Below are 15,934 nucleotides of genomic sequence, written 5' to 3' on the forward strand. Positions count from 1 at the left end.
TTAATTATCCTGTAGTTTCATGCACACCCATCTCCCTATTCGTAAAGAATGTGAGAACCAGAGGAGACCCTAGAGCTGGTCTCTTAGGTTTCATTCTCCAACTCAGAGAGGGAGCTGAACCCAGAGAGAGGCAGCCCGTCAGTGGTGGCAACGTGGTTGCCTGGCTTCTATTTCGGCTCTGGCTCCCTCTCCAACCTTCTGTTCCCAGCGCTCATCCTCCCTGCCTGGGTCGTGCCCCTCTGGCCTGTCCCCGTCAGCTGACTTGTTTCCTCTTCTCCTGTGCCATGCCCTTGGTTCTGGTTCTGCCTTACCAACTTTCACTCTGCAAACCTCCCACCTGCTGTGCACGGTTCCCTCACCTAATCCTCACGGCAGCTTTTTTGGGTAAATAACTACAAGGCTGCATGGATTTCACAATCTTTTGCACTCAAACTTTCTTTAGTTTCACTTACCAAGGGGTTTTGCAAGAATCCTCGTAGGATGCTCCCTAGCTGTAGGTGGGGAAACCGAGGCACACAGAGTCTATCCGTGTGTCCTTTACAAGGCCCACAGCACGGTAGTGGGAGGGCCAGGGTTTGGATGAGGTTCCAAGGTTCACACCTGCTCTATGCCCTCATCCACCAGCACAGTGCCCACGTCAGTCACAGGCTGGACCAGGGCAAGTGTGATCCTTGTGGGGTACAAAGCCTGGCCAGCCCCACGCTGCAGTATAGCAGCCCAGTGGGAGGCCCTGGGGTGGCCTCAGCCGTGGTCCTGCTCTGTTGCTGCCACCTCGGCTGAGCTGGCATTTGCCGGCCTTTTAGCTGCACATGCTGCTGTCAGCCTCTCCTGGTCCTGCGTCTCTCGCTCTCCCTCTCTCTGTCCTTGTCTCTGTGTTGCTGTTTGTCTCCCCCCCCCCTCTCCTATCTCTTTCTATGTCTCTCTCTCTGTGCTCTTTTTTGCTGTGGCCTACCTCTCCCTCTCCTGTCTGTCTCTGTTTCCTTCTCCATCTCTCTCTATGAAATCTATTTCTCTCTATTCTGTGTCTCTGTTTCTCTTGTCCTTTCTCTGAATGTCTCACTCTCCTGGCTCTCAGTCTCTGCCTGTTCCCGCCCCTCTGTCTCTGCTGTGCTCTCTTCTACCCGCCCCCGTCTCTCTCCCAGCTCACTTCCTCCCCCGCCTCCCTGGGTCTCTCATTCCCATTCCTCTCTGTCCCCCTGTGATGAACCCATCTGCCCGTGCGCCAGCGTGTCCGCCTGGCTGCCTTCCATGTGCTGACACCACGACCAGCCAAGCCCTCCCTGTGCACCTGCAGCTGTCCGGAGCTGCAGCTGGGAGCACTCTTGGCTGTAGCCTACCCCATCTTATCCTGCAAGTGCAAAGAAGTAGAAAGTGGGGACCTGGGCACTGGGGAGAGCCCTCTGTGTACAGGCAGAAGTGTGAGATGGAGCCTGGCCCGCACGCCCCGTGCTCTGAGCACCATGGAAGTGCCAGGCTCCAGGGTGGTGCAGGGCACAGGAGCCTGCTGCAGAAATAAAACTTGTGGCTGATGCTGTGGCGCAGTGGGGTAAGCCACCACCTGCAACGCCGGCATCCCATGTGAGCACCAGTCCGGCCTGGCTGCACCACTTCCAATCCAGCTCCCTGCTAACACCTGGGAAAGCAGCAGAAGATGGCCCAAGTGTTCGTCCTGGGCACCGGGCACCCACGTAGGAGATCCCAATGCAGATCCAGGCTCCTGACTTTGGCTTGGTCCAGGCCCAGCCCTTGTGGCCATTTAGGGGGTGAACCAGCAGATGTGAGATCTCGTTCTTATTCTGCATCCTTCCCTCGCTCTAACAATCCCGTTTAAATAAACAGAAATCTTTTTAGAAAGGAAACTCTAGGCTGGAAGTTAGCAGAGCTCTTGATCTTGGTCCTTCTCCCATCGCTGAGTTCCCATGTGACCTTGGACCAGCTGCACCCCCAGGCTGTGGGTGCCCTTCCTTGTGAACAGGGGAGGGGTACCTGGGCTCTGCAGCTCTCAGCCACCGCAGGGAGCAAGGGGAGAGCCTGACACGCCCAGGAGCCCCTGCTCAGAACTTGTGTGGATGAGGGGTCAGGACCCTCAGCTCCGGTGCCAGCACCCGGCTGGGGTCACGTGGCTTCAACCCTGGACCTCTGTTTCTTCACCTGTTGTTGGCTCTCCAGCCGGCCAGTAGACGTTTGGGAAAAGACGAAGTGCGGCAACAGGTGCAGACTTGCTGAGTGATTTCCTCCATCCCCCAGCTCGCTCACGAAGAGACTATTCAAAAACAATGTTTGTAGAATCTTGCTTGAAAGCAGAGCTGCGCCTTTCTGCTCTGGTATGTTTCCATAGTTCATCTTTTACATTTTTGAGATAATATTTTTAATTTACTTTTTTTAGATTTTATCTGTTTGAAAGGCAGAGTTACAGAGAGGCAGAGGGAGGGAGGGAGGGAGGGCTCTTCCATCTGCTGGTTCAATCCCCAAATGGCTGCAATGACTGGTACTGTGCCGATCCAAATCCAGGAGCCAGGAGCTTCTTCTGGGTATCCCATGCAGGTGCAGGGGCCCAAGGACTTGAGCCATCTTCTACTGCTATCCCAGGCCATAGCAGAGAGCTGGATCAGAAGAGGAGCAGCTGAGACTCAAACCAGTGCCCACGTGGGATGCTGGCACTGCAGGTGGCGGCTTTACCTGCCATGCTACAGCGCTGGCCCCTAATTTACATTTTAGTCAAAGGCTTAATGCTCCACTAAGTAGGGAATCTAACAAAAAGTTAAAAGAGCCTAGTTTGGCAGGAATACAGCAAGGCCTGTGAACAATCATTGGATGAAAAGATGTGTATTTCACTCACACAGTCAACTTTTCTTAATTTAAGAGTTAGAGAAATCTTCCATCCGCTAGTTCACTCCACAAATGGCTGCAACAGCCAGAGCTGGGCCAGGCCAGGGCTAGGCCGAAGACAGGAGCTCCATCCAGGTCTCCCATATGAGTGGCAGGGCCCAAACACTTAGGCCACCCTCTGCTGCTTTTCCAGGCCATTAGTAGGGAGTTGTATTGGAAGTGGAACAGCCAGGATATGAATGGAATGCTGGTCTCACAGGTGGTGGCTATACCTGCTAAACCACAGCATTGGCTCCCATATTGTAAAATGGTCTGAATTTTTAAAGTATTGTAATATGTCATTCTTAGCAGATTCTGAGGATGGGAGCCATGTGTGACGAAGGTTACTGTGGATGCAAGATGGGGCCGCCCAGATGCAGCTGCAGTGCTGAGGCAGGCAGGGGCGACCCCAGGAGCCAGGCACTCTGTGTGGGGTGTGGGGGACCTGGGGCCATCGTCCGAGGCTGCTGGGGCCCTGCACTGAGCCGGCAGCTCCCCCTTTGTCCCCTGATTGACCTGGGCTGCATCTGACTTTGTCCCAGACCCAGGTAGAGAACCACTCCCCAGGGAGCCACCGTCTCCACAGGAGTAGGGGGACCCCACCGAGGAGGAAAACCTGCAGGAGGTCCCCAGCTGACCCGGGCAGGGAGGGCTACAACACAGAGTCGGGTTGGCATCCCTGGGTCCCCACCCAAGACAGGGACAGCAGAGCGGGCAGAACACCCAAACTCCCGTGTCCCTGGGACAGAAGCACCTTCCTGAGGAGAGGCGGTGCCCTTCAGAGGGAGGAGGAGGGCAGGGGTTGGGGGTGAAATGACAGAAATAGGAGTGTTCACAGTGATTGTTGCATGTCAGCTTCCGGAAATCAGAGGATGTCAAATGGGGCTGCGCCGTGAGGCTCAGGCTGGGCACCAAGGCACAGAAAGGAGAAGGAACACAGCTCCTGTCCTCCCGTGAGCCGGAGGGATGGGACCACGCGTGATAACTGCAGGTGGGATTCGGGACGCTGGGGAGGTGGAGACAAGACCATGCTGCAGTAGAGCAGGGCACCGCTTTAGAGCAAGTGGTCAGGAAGGGGACGTTTAAACTGCAGCTCTCAGGGGCCGGCAGTCGCAGCACACGGGGGCAAGGAAGGAAGCCGTGGCAGCTGGGATGCCACGTGGGACCACCCACGTCCGTGCACTGCCACCTGTCAGCGAAGCTGCCTGCTTCCTCCAGCTGAGTCCTTGTGGCCCCAGGAATGTCACCAGCCAAGAGGCTGCACCCGAGTTACCCCAGGAGTGGAGCCCACCCCGTGTGTGGGCCTAGGCACAGGAGACCGTGTGCACGCAGGAGCAATGGGCTGGCACAGCACCTGAGTGTCACCCCACGCCTCATCCTGGTTATGGTGGGAGGGGAGGATCGTCTCCATCCCGTGAAGCACAGAGAGACAAAGGGGACTTGCCCAATGCCGAATCCCCAGGACACGCTGTGAGCCCAGCTCGCTCTGACCGTCAGCAGATAATGGCTTTTTCCTGGCCGACAATCAACTCTCAGGTCCCTTCCAAACACTGGAGCACAGTGGATGTGCAGAATGAGTGAGTGAATAGTACGTAAAATACACCTGCACTTCTGCAGACCGCATGGCAGACTGAACTCACCCATTCTTTTGTTCGACCCCCACAAGGACCTAGGAGATGAGGAGTGGCCACCCCTCGGCACACGTGTGGAACATGAGAGCAGGATATGACTCAGCTTCTCTGACCTTTGGCCGATGCTCCTTGACCCTCTGCACACATCAACCCCAGCACTGCTGAGTGTGTGTGTGTGTGTGTGTGTGTGGAGCCTGGAGCAGGCACTGTCAGGCACTCAGTGTTGGCTTGCCCTCCCTCCAGCTGAGTCTTCATTTCTCTGTTTTCCTTCTCTTGTCAGGGGGAGCGAGGCCTGGATGGATTCCCTGGGAAGCCTGGGGAGGCAGGAGAGCAGGTAGGTGGGCGTGGGTGCTGGTGGGCCGGTTCAGCCAGGGTCAGGGATGACCAGACCTGCCAGTAAGCTGTGCAGGGCCTGGCCCCGGGTTTTCTGTGTGCTCAGCTGGAGGCCTCATGACCAGATCCCAGCTGTCTGGCCAGATGTGACCTCCAGGAACTCCAGAGCCAGAGGGCTCCCAGCAAAGACGGCACTTTGAATCATTTTGCATTGAGTCGTGGGTTATGTTATCAGGAAGGGCTGTGGACGAGGTGCACCTGTTAATGCCATGTGTGTGCAGGGGCATTGTTGCAGCCCTGTCCACAGACTGAGGGCTAGAAACAGCCCAGTGCGCATTGAGGAACTGGCGGAGTAAATCAGGGTGCACTGGTGCAGGGGAACCGTGGGCAGACATGGAGAGCAGTGAAGACACTTCTTGTGTGCTGGCGTGGATGTCTGGGCGATGCGTGGTGCAGTGGGGATCAGAGGGGGGAGTGCAGTGGCGTGGGGCATGGGTGAATGACTTTACACAGACCTGGCTGTCTCAGAGGACAGACAAGGAAGTCACTGGGCTTCGGGTTTCTTGGGCAAAGACTTCAGGTGGCTGCTGGGTGGGGTGGGACAGGAACTTTCATGCATCCGAATCTCAAACCAAGTGATATATTTTCCATTCCAAGAGTGACTGAATTTACTTATGTAAGGGGTTATAAAGTATACATTTTTAAAAGGTATAAATTAAATAAAACTTGAAACCATATATGCATTTGGAAGACATTAGGAAAATACATTGCATAGTATATATAATTTAACATGATATTTTAGCCAACTAACTTATTTATAAAAAATGTCAACTTGTAGGTAAAATAATTAAGGTCTGAAAAATTAATTATTTTCTACCTGTCCACTGTGTGCTGCAAAGGGAAGGCTTGCTTCTGTGTGGGTCACTGAGGAGGAGGGATGCCTTCAACATCCCTGACTCCAGCTCTGAGAGTCCCGGGTCTCCAGGGGGCTTCACTTGGCCCAGATGGAGTCCAGGCTGCCTTTGCCTGTACGCTGACCCTGGAGTCCTGGGTAGCCCCTGGCCTCTCAGGGTCTCCATGATTCCATTGGATTTCACCTCTGGGACCCAGGGCGGATCTCGGCTTTGTGTTTGCTGCTTCTGTCTCTTGCCCAGATCTCTCTGTCCCCTAGGAAAGGGTTCTCTGCTCTCAGGATGTGTCATCCTGCCTGCAGTACCATCTGTACAGAGGAAGCCTGGAGATGCGGCATTTGGGTTCATTGAGGAAGAACTTTCTAGAAATAAGCACACCGCAGAAAGTCTGGTCTAAGGGGACTTGGCTTCCTAGGAAAAGCCCAGCCCTTGGGCCACGACTGCCTCTCCACTGAGCACACAGTGTCCCCACTGCTGCTTCTAACTTTCCTTGCTTTCTTCCAGGGAAGACCTGGCCCTCCTGGTGTGCCAGGACTCCAGGGAGAGAAGGTAAGCCAAGCACTGCAGCTATGTAGCTGTAGCAGGTGCAGGTGAATGCATCAGGTCCCCAGGGAGGGTCCCGGGCTGAGGATCTGGGAACACAGAGCTCCTCGCAGGTGCAGAGTTGAACATCAGAGGCTCAGATGGTGTCTCTGGCTGTCCTACTTTGACTTTTGTGTTTCAACCTTTAGGAATAAAAATCTGCCACAGAAGAACCCAAGCACCTCTTATCTAACATGCAGATGTCTTAACACCCAAAGCTACTTAAAATGCTTGTTGGACTCAGGAATCAATACAAAGCATCCTCGTACAAGCTGTTCCTCCTTGCTTCTGTACGTTATACAATTTTTAAGAAGAAATCCGAATAGGAATGTTGAAAATGCACCGAATCTTTCATAAACAAGATTGCACTTGGTTCACTGTTTTAGGGTGTCTTCCACAGTGGCTGAATACATTGCTGGTTAGCACTCCTGCATCTCAGCCAACATGAGTGCTCAGAGGTCTTGGTCAGTGGTGCTGTGGTCATGAGAATGTATGTGGAAACCTTCCGAGGCACCCAGGATAAAGCAGAGGGAGACAGAGAAGGTGTGGTATTGGATTCAGGCTTACCATAGGAGGGCTGCTGGCGGACAGGTCTGTCTGGGCTGTACTCTGCCCCAGCAGATTCCTAGCCGGGCCCCTGGGCAGACATTGGACACCAGATTAGAGGCCAGCTGGGGAGAGGAGGCATGGGTGCAGGAGTGGGGAGCTCAGCAGCTTCACCTGTGCTGGGAGACGCTCACTGCAGAGTCTGGGTGAAGGTCGTTGTCCTAGTCAGACTCGTTCCCGGCACATGCGCAGAATGAAGAAAAGGAAAAAGGCTTTCCTGGCTCTGCATAGAGGCAGATGGGCCCACGGTATAAATCAGCAAGTAGACTGCCCGGGCTGAGCGCTCCCCAGCCAAGCAGTGGGGCCTGCAGAGGCTGGTGCCTTCCACGCTGGCTCCCCTGGGCCTCAGCCCGAGTGGATTCGTCTCTCTCCTTGCAGCTATTTTTGGAGTTGGGGTTTGCAGCATTGTGTTTTCCTGATGTCAGGATTTTAATCTATTTTTGCAGTCCCTTGACAAGGGATGCTAACTTCCAAAAGAAGTTTGTTTTCAGGTTGCTAAGAGGGAGTCCTCCTTGAAGACTGGACGTGGGTGACAATTCTGTTTCCTGCTGCATGTGCTTCTGTGTGTGAATGTACACGCACATGTATGTGCATGTGTGTGTATGTGTATGCGTGTGTGTGTATGTGTACATGTGAGGCCGGTTACCACAGGGCTCAAACTGATCACTGTGAACATGATGGGGGGAAGGAAATGATTCTAGAGAAGACTTTTGGTTCCATTGCTTTCTAGGTTTTTGACCTTGCACAGGTGACAGATCTCTGTGTCTGATTCTCCTCTCCTACAGAGGACAGGTAGTATCCTAGGGAAAGAGAGCTAGTCCCTGTGAAGTCATTAGACAAAGGCCAGGATAGAAAGTTTTCTTTGATAACTAAAACAGCAGCACATCTGGTCTCATATTGTGAGCTGCAAGTGATCAACATAGGTGTTAGTGTCCATCGATTTCATGACTGTTATGGAAAACTCACATTTTGATAATGATAAATACAATCATAAAGCAATAAAATGAATATAATAGTGATGGAAACCATAAATGAAATAAAGCAGTTTGTAACTCAGAATATTCATTATTCAGTCACTTAGAGCCTTCTCTTGACACACAAACACATATTTAAGGGAGACGCACAAACTAACATTATAGTTCAGAATGTCTTCTAATAATTATATATAGAAAAAATTTAAAAGTTTTTGTGAGAATATAGGGAAATCACTCTGAAGGCTTAAAGAACACTTTTGGAGAAATGGGGAGATTTGAGCTGGCTTCTGATTACGTGTGGATTTTCATGTTTACATATCAAGGAAGTGTCTGGAAAGATAGAATGCCACAAAGGGCTGTGTGAGTGCGTGCACACGTGTGTGAGAGTGTGTGTGCACGTGTGTACAGGGGTGCATGGAGACAACAATCTGATGCGGAGCCACCTGAGGCAGGACTCAGTTACTGCATGTGAGGCAGGAAGCTACATTAAGGAAAAACAATTTTTTGGAAAGCATTTGATGCTATGAAAAAACAAGGCGATTTTTTTTCTAAGTCTCGGAGGCAAAGACGGAAGATAGCAGAATCAGGGAGACAAGTTGTAATGGTGTCCGTTTTGGTGCCAAACGAAAGTCCCAGTCCATAAAACATCACCCTGACTACAGCGAGAGGTGGCAGGTGCGCCCCGAGCCACTCATCTTAGCCCCGAGCCTCCGGATGTCAGAGATGCTTTCATAGTTATTCAGTGACTCATTTCCCAACCACTCAACAAGAGTGTGAATAAGTGGTTGTGTGGTTCCCAGCTAGGCTCCAGATACAAGGAAAAGTCTCCTAGCCCTTAGGTGAGGTCATTTGCTATATGCAGTCTCCTTGATTTAGCTTTAGAGGAATAAAAGAACTAGAGATTTTCTATTGCCACAGTTGACAAATGTTCCTCATTTAGAACCACGATGCTGTTTGCGCCCTGGGAAATCAGGTCAAGCCACAGCCGTCATAGCTCAGGTGATTTGCACAGAAGAGAAGCAGGCCTGACCCAAGTCTCCTGTATATAATGAATGAGTGAGGGGAGTGGGGTCGTCACAGCGGTTTTTAGTTCTTCATGTGATAAATATGTATTGAATGCTGGTCATGTGAGTAACCCCGATCTTGGCACAAGGAACGTGCCAGAAGGTATCACCACTATTATTAGCTGTGCCTGACCCAGTGCCTGCTACACGCAGAAGCTCACTGAGGGATGCTCACAAGCAGCAGATGGTTGTGCAAGTTCCTGGGCTATTCACAGCGCACCTGCTAGTCCTAGGCACTAGGATGGATGTGTACAACAGAGGAAAGAAGACTCCTGCCCTTGAGAAGCTGATGATCTGGGTGCAGACATGAATCAGACACAGAGAGCTGTGAATACTATATGGAGGAACGAAGCCCAGGCATGATGTCCATATGTGTTATGAACACAGGAAAGGAAATGAACCCTGGGCTTGCAAGAATAAGGGAGGGTCGTGCAAGGGTGGGGGCATTGAGTGATTATATCGAAGTGTGTATTATTTTTATGCAGGGTGAGGTGGGACCTGCAGGACCTCCTGGGTTACCAGGCTCTGTGGTGAGTCACAAAGAGTTGAAGTCATGGACTAATGCGGGGATAGAATTGAGTTGCTGGAAGAGCCCTCACCTCTGAGAATAAAGCAGAACTCTTCTGATGACATACGTTGGATAGACCTGTAACACCAAAAATGAGACCAAAGCCGTGAAGAGTCAGGAACCACTGCACTACACTGCCGTGGGAGTACTCTCGATGGGTGGGGGAGTGGTTGGTTTGTGGAGCGAATGCCACTGCTTTTGCCAATGCCTGGTTTGTGTCTTAGGTGCAGAGAGAGGGCCTGAAGGGAGAACAGGTAAGTGGCCGTGGGTCCCTCCACTGTGGATTCAGTCTACAGCCGCGGTACAAAGACCACAGCTATCGGGTTGGGCTCAATTGGAGGCTTTCAGAGTCGTGTGGAGTTGACTTTACATCCATTCCTGTTGGGAACTTGGGAAGATACTTTAGACTTGGGGAGGGGCCGTGCATGGTGGCCCTGGTCATAGGGAGGTGGAGTTGTGGTTAATGTGTGTTTGTGTTTCTAGGGCGCTCAAGGACCAAGAGGACACCAAGGTCCACCTGGGCCACCAGGAGCTCCGGTAAGTCATCCCTCCCCCAACCCAGGGTCCACTCTGGACACGTCTGGGCCTAGAAAATGGTCGTTCCCATTTCTGAGCGTGGTGCTATCTCAGAGGCATTCACATCACCCTGAGTGGCAGGAGCTGTCATCGTCTCCGTCTCGCACGTGAAGAACTGAGCTTCAAGGAGGCAGTCAGGGGCACAGGTCACGAGTGTCCAGGCGCGGAACTGGGTTGCTGCCTTCAGAGACCACAGCCCTACACAGGCCAGGCTCAGGCTCCAGATGCTATTGTCTGGTGGTTTTGCACCTTACACTCTTTTTTTTTTTTTTTTTTGACAGGCAGAGTGGACAGTGAGAGAGAGACAGAGAGGAAGGTCTTCCTTTGCCGTTGGTTCACCCTCCAATGGCCGCTGCGGCCAGCGCACCGCGCTGATCCGATAGCAGGAGCCAGGTGCTTCTCCTGGTCTCTCATGGAGTGCAGGGCCCAAGGACTTGGGCCATCCTCCACTGCACTCCTGGGCCACAGCAGAGAGCTGGCCTGGAAGAGGGGCAACCGGGACAGAATCTGGCGCCCCGACCGGGACTAGAACCCGGGGTGCCGGCACTGCAAGGCGGAGGATTAGCCTGTTGAGCCGCAGCGCCGGCCGCACCTTACACTCTTGAATGTGAACTTCCTTTGAATGCACATGCTCTGTTCCCATGTCTGACACTGACCTTGCAGAGGCGTGGAACAGCCCAGCCTCGGTTCCCCTATGCTCAGAGAGTAGCGATGTCTAAAGAGCCAGCTGGAGAAGAGGCCAATCGGGGAAGCCCGAGACCATTTTCTGACGTCAGTTCAGACCTGATAGTTAATAAAAATAAAGGAAACTCACAGGAGACCCTACATAAGGCTGTGTCTTCTGGATATAGAGTGCTCCCTCTTTCAAGTTTGTTCAAATACATAAAACAATGCCTACTTGTAAGTGAAGGTCATATTAAACTATTGAGGCCCATTTCTCATTAGCATACATTTATGCCATTTTTCTGAGCTAAAGTCAGAATAAGGTTAAATGATGTTTAACTCCAGTGTAATTGAAGAACAGCTTCATCTATAAAATTCTGAGTCAGTGAAGCTACCTTCTGTCTCCATCAGCTCTCCAAGGCTCATTTTCCCCAGAACTGAGCTGTCCACTATTGCCCTAACTGTTGAGAAATTTTAAAGTAGGAAATACAAGAAATGCGCTATGCTATCAGTAATTCTATGAGCATATTTACTTCAGAGCCATTACTGGCAAGCATTGACCAGTGTAGTTGAATATGCAAATGTGTGCATCTTCAGTCTGTAAAGGACAAGTGGCTATTTTTCATATTTTTGCCAGTGATGACACGACAAATCAAGAGGTTTGAGCAAAGGTACACAACTATTAAAAATAAGAGTGGAATGGTGAAGCCAGAGCAGTCTGAGCAGCTAGGCCATGCTCTTACATTACTGAGTGCACAGACATCATGGCTTCCTGTATCATGTGCAAGTGGGAATCAGCTTACCTCATGGCTCCCACAAAGGAATACGAAGCTAACTATGCCCAGTGCTGCTCAGTCCTGAGGGAGCTGTCCTAGCCTCTTTCTGGGATACATGCATAATCACATTCTGTGCATATTTTCTTTTTTTAAAAGATTTTATTTATTTATTTGAGAGATAGAGTTGCAGACAGTGAGAGGGAGAGACAGAGAGAAAGGTCTTCCATCCACTGGTTCATTCCCTAGATGGCCACAACGGCCGGAGCTGCACCGATCCGAAGCCAGGAGCTTCTTCTGGTCTCCCACATGGGTAAAGGGGCCCAAGAACTTAAGCCATCTGCTAGTGCTTTCCCAGGCCATAGCAGAGAGCTGAATGGGAAAAGGAGCAGCCAGGACTAGAACCATAGCGCCCATATGGGATGCTGGCACCGCAGGTGGGGGATTAACCCACTGCACCTCAGCACTGGCCCCGCATATTTTCTTGTGATTTGTGATCAGTGGAAGGGGGAATAGAAGCAGAAACCTCAAACGTGTGGCCACCTACTTGAAAGCAAGGGAAATGCCAAGCCCATAGTCTAATAAAGAAGATACACTTAAAAAAGAAATACTTACAAGTAGACATTTATAATCTCCAGATGCCAAATGGGAACCCCTGCATGTATTATTGCTCTGAGGTCTTGGACCTCCATAGATTCTGACACCAGATCTCTCAGCGCTGCTGCCCAGTAGCTGTCCATGGTCCTGAAAACGTCATCTTGGCTGGGTGCTCCTGATGGAATGGAATTTAGTACTGTTCCTGGGTTGGTGATGATATTTTCTTGGATGGAGTTCAGATAATAAACAGCCTAGCTAAAGGTGTTGTTAAAAGGGGACTGATGATGAGAGTCTGAGACTCTGATATCGTTAAGGCCAAGAACAGTATCTCTCCCATCCCTGAATCAACAGTTTATCGCATGGTGGTGACTTGACTCATGCTGTGGAAGCATGGCCCCATAACATGGCATTCAAGAGGCATGCTGCCCTGGGACCCGACTGCCATGTGAGCTGTGAAAGTCTGTGGATTAGGAGCCAGAGAATCTAGCTTCATGTCCCATGTCTTCCTCCATGGAATCGTGTGCCTTTGGTGATGCTACTTAATCTCTAATCCTCATTTGCTTGATCCCTAGCTTGGGAATAATCATCACCATCACCACCATCATCTCCTGCATAGGCTCTGAGGGTTCAGTGAACTAATGCACGAAGCGGTGCTTTATAAAGCTTTACTCACTCCACTGCTGATTTTGTTACTTCTTCTTTTGAATCCTCAGTAGCACCTAACTCAGGACTTTCCACAGAGCAGTTCCCTAAATATTCATCGGATTGAATCAAATTGAGAAGCTGGCTTCAGTGACTTCTGTTGAGAATGGAAAATTTTGAGTTTGTGTTGAGCAGTCCCAGAGAGAGGAAAACATTTCCCATTCTCTAAATGGAAACCGTGGGCAGCATTCTGCATCCAGATGCTGGCCTCTCTCATCATTTCCCCAACATGAAACAGGCTCTGGTAGTTTTACCGATGTCTTGCTGAGTGGCTAAAGGGCTAACTGGGCAGATCAATGCCAGGTGTTTCTTGATGCTTAAAGAAAACTCACTCCTGCAGGGTCTTCTCTCACTGCATGCCCTCAGCTCAAAATGCTCTTTGTAAACAAGGGAATTCATACCTTTTGTTACTGCAGTTTGTCCACTCATTTGTTCATTTGTTGAGGATCATGAAAGATAAGATGTTAGACCTAAGTACAGCCTGGACTCTTCATACGTTATTGCAAAATTTGGGAAGAGTTAGTGTGCTAATCATGTTTATTGAGGATGAGAAAATGAAGTGCCAAGAGGGAGATTCTGGCCAGAATTCGCCCAGGGTCACAGTGAGAGCTGAGGGTTTTAGTGACCCACTCACTTTCCTTGCTGTATTCTAGATGCTTTCATTTGGGTATAAATCAGGGCGCTGTCAGAGGATTCAGGTGCTGTGTGGATTTAGCGTCCATTTTTCATGTGGACCTCACAACTGCTCAATAGATGGACATATTTCTTCTCTTTAGAACTGAGACAGCTCAAGTTCTACAAGGCCCAGAGACTTTTCCTGAGGCCATGCTGCAGACACAAGGCAGGAGAGGAAGCAGTATTTGAATTAGGTCACTATGACCTCACCCTGCACCAATATTCCTTGTTTAGTGAAATTGATCTTTCCTAGACAATTTCATTTTTATGTCCATTCTGTTGTATTTTGCATATCACTAGCCTCTGACTGTCAGATAATCTAATCCAGCTCTTTCTGAGCCCATATGTTGTGAGTGAATAGCACTGGGGATAGGGATGAAGACACCTGGGTGCCAGACACTTCCACTAATCCAAGCCATTTGGTCTTTACGGTAGTGCGAAGGGATTTTGCTGCTTCTTCTTTGTAAACATGCTTACTCAGACCAGATGAATGTATTTGTTTTAAAATGCTGCAGATGGAGAGACTGGAATGTTCCTCCCTTCTGACCCCCAGTTTCTCCACTGGGGTGCCTGGTATTTCCCCACCCCATGACAGTGAAAGGCAGAGCACAACTATCCTGGTAAAGCTGGCATTTACCATTGTCTCTCTTTCTTCCCCATCTCTCTCCACCAAAGGGTCTGATGGGTCCAGAAGGCAGAGATGGACCCCCTGGCTCACAAGGTCTCCGAGTAAGTAAACATCTTCCTTTTTCTTGCCCCAGCCCATGCACACCGATTCCCATTTTATAAGGTCAGACAGAGCAGATGATGCCAGCTGCTGAGCTTGTTAAAGTAGAAGGGTTGGACTCAGTTCCCCAAATATGGCTGAAGATAATCTGTATGCTCCAGCTGGAGCTGGCTTAGGTCTCAGAAGCATGGAAATGAGTCTGCTGTCTTGTATGGTTATGCATAAAGAAACGTGACACCCATGTGTGATCAGAACTCCTGCAGAGGGAAGGCTAGAGCTGATGGATCACAAAAAGGGGGCAACTGACCCAGCCTGGGGAACAGCCAGGGCTTCTTGAAGGAGGTGATGGTTGAGTTAAGTCTTGAGGAAAAAAAAAGGAGTGAAGGGGTAGAGATCTACCCACCTGCTCTGAGCTACTTTGACCTGTGTTACTGTTGAGTGCCATAATCTTTGGTGTGTCAATTTACCTAAGCACTTGTCTTCTTACCTGAATTGTACATACCTTCTGGGTTTTAATTCAGCAGTAACCAGGGCTCCTAACACAGTGTCATAAGAAGCAGAAGCACGTTTGGGTCAGGTGTCCTCCTGGCAACCCTCCCAGTGCCCTGGACCAGACCTCATTTCCAATTCTGTGCCCACTGTTTTCAGTAGGAAACTCTACACAGAGTACGGTGCAAGGGACACAACCTCCCATAGATGAGACAGGCAGCTCCAGGAACTAGCAAGCTTAATACCTTGGAGGTTTTCATTGGAGGTTGAGTGACCAAAGACAGGAGGGTGGACGCAGGGGTCATGACAATTGGCAGGGACAGCTCCGGTCCTGAGACAGAATCTCCAGGATGGAAAGAGGCCGTCTCTCAGTGGAATTGGGGCATCAGATTCAGTGGGTTGGCTGTGTCTACAGGGGTTGCCATGTCTCAAAGTCACATTTCTGTCCTTCGATTCTGAAATTGCTGATATCCTGTTAGTATTCAACACAGACCCTCGCCTGGCTGTACCCACCTGTGAACATTGTTCTTTTGTTTGCAAATAACTTCCTGTCATAGTCATATTGAATCCTCAAGCGTCTGCGAGCTGCTGATGTGGAAGACTAAGTGAGATATGAAAGGGCATCATGATGGTACATTGGGTGAGAGGAAAGAGAGTCACTTAGCTCCAGTAGAAGACCTTGGACATGTCATCTCCCACCCACATCCCCATGCCTGGCCTCAGTATCCATGTGAGTCAAATGAGGAAGTCACATGTGTCAAAGCCAGGTTGCTGTCTCCTCTGTGAGTGGGAGGATCCTGGACTTTAAAATAGGATGACCTGAGCAAGAAGCTCTACTTCTCATCTGCTGGGTGGCCCCGCAGGTCACCTGGTCTGTTTCATGTCCATTTACTTCCTGTAAGACTGGGGAAGGCATCACCCCCACTGTTCTGTTATGAGAAGTGCCCAGGGTGGAGGGTGGTCCACAGCGAGCCGATGGCATGCTCTCATTCTACCAATGTGTTCACGTGCAGTTTTCAGAGAGAACAGTAATCTTTGTACATTTATGTAATGAATGTTTATGTGCACCTTGTTTCATTTTGCATTGAACTGCTGCAAGTATTACTTTCGCTAATGCAGTATCAGATGGTAGGTGGAATTGTTTATGTAAGGATGAGTGTGAAGGCTTTTTAATCTATGCCGTGATCTAATTTAC

The 15,934-nt window shown here is 50.3% G+C and overlaps 1 protein-coding gene across 1 annotated transcript in view; it reads left to right on the top strand.

Moving 5' to 3' along the window:
* The window catches only part of COL22A1 (collagen type XXII alpha 1 chain), a 241,976-nt gene that overhangs the window by 77,458 nt on the left and 148,584 nt on the right, over positions 1-15,934 (top strand). Inside the window, exons 16-21 of the mRNA XM_062189414.1 lie at positions 4,780-4,833; positions 6,248-6,292; positions 9,455-9,499; positions 9,762-9,791; positions 10,021-10,074; positions 14,199-14,252. Of these exons, the coding sequence (XP_062045398.1) occupies positions 4,780-4,833; positions 6,248-6,292; positions 9,455-9,499; positions 9,762-9,791; positions 10,021-10,074; positions 14,199-14,252 (282 nt within the window). The remainder of the gene's footprint in view (positions 1-4,779; positions 4,834-6,247; positions 6,293-9,454; positions 9,500-9,761; positions 9,792-10,020; positions 10,075-14,198; positions 14,253-15,934) is intronic.

This window comes from Lepus europaeus, chromosome 4 (assembly GCF_033115175.1).
Source record: "Lepus europaeus isolate LE1 chromosome 4, mLepTim1.pri, whole genome shotgun sequence".
Classification (NCBI taxonomy): domain Eukaryota; kingdom Metazoa; phylum Chordata; class Mammalia; order Lagomorpha; family Leporidae; genus Lepus; species Lepus europaeus.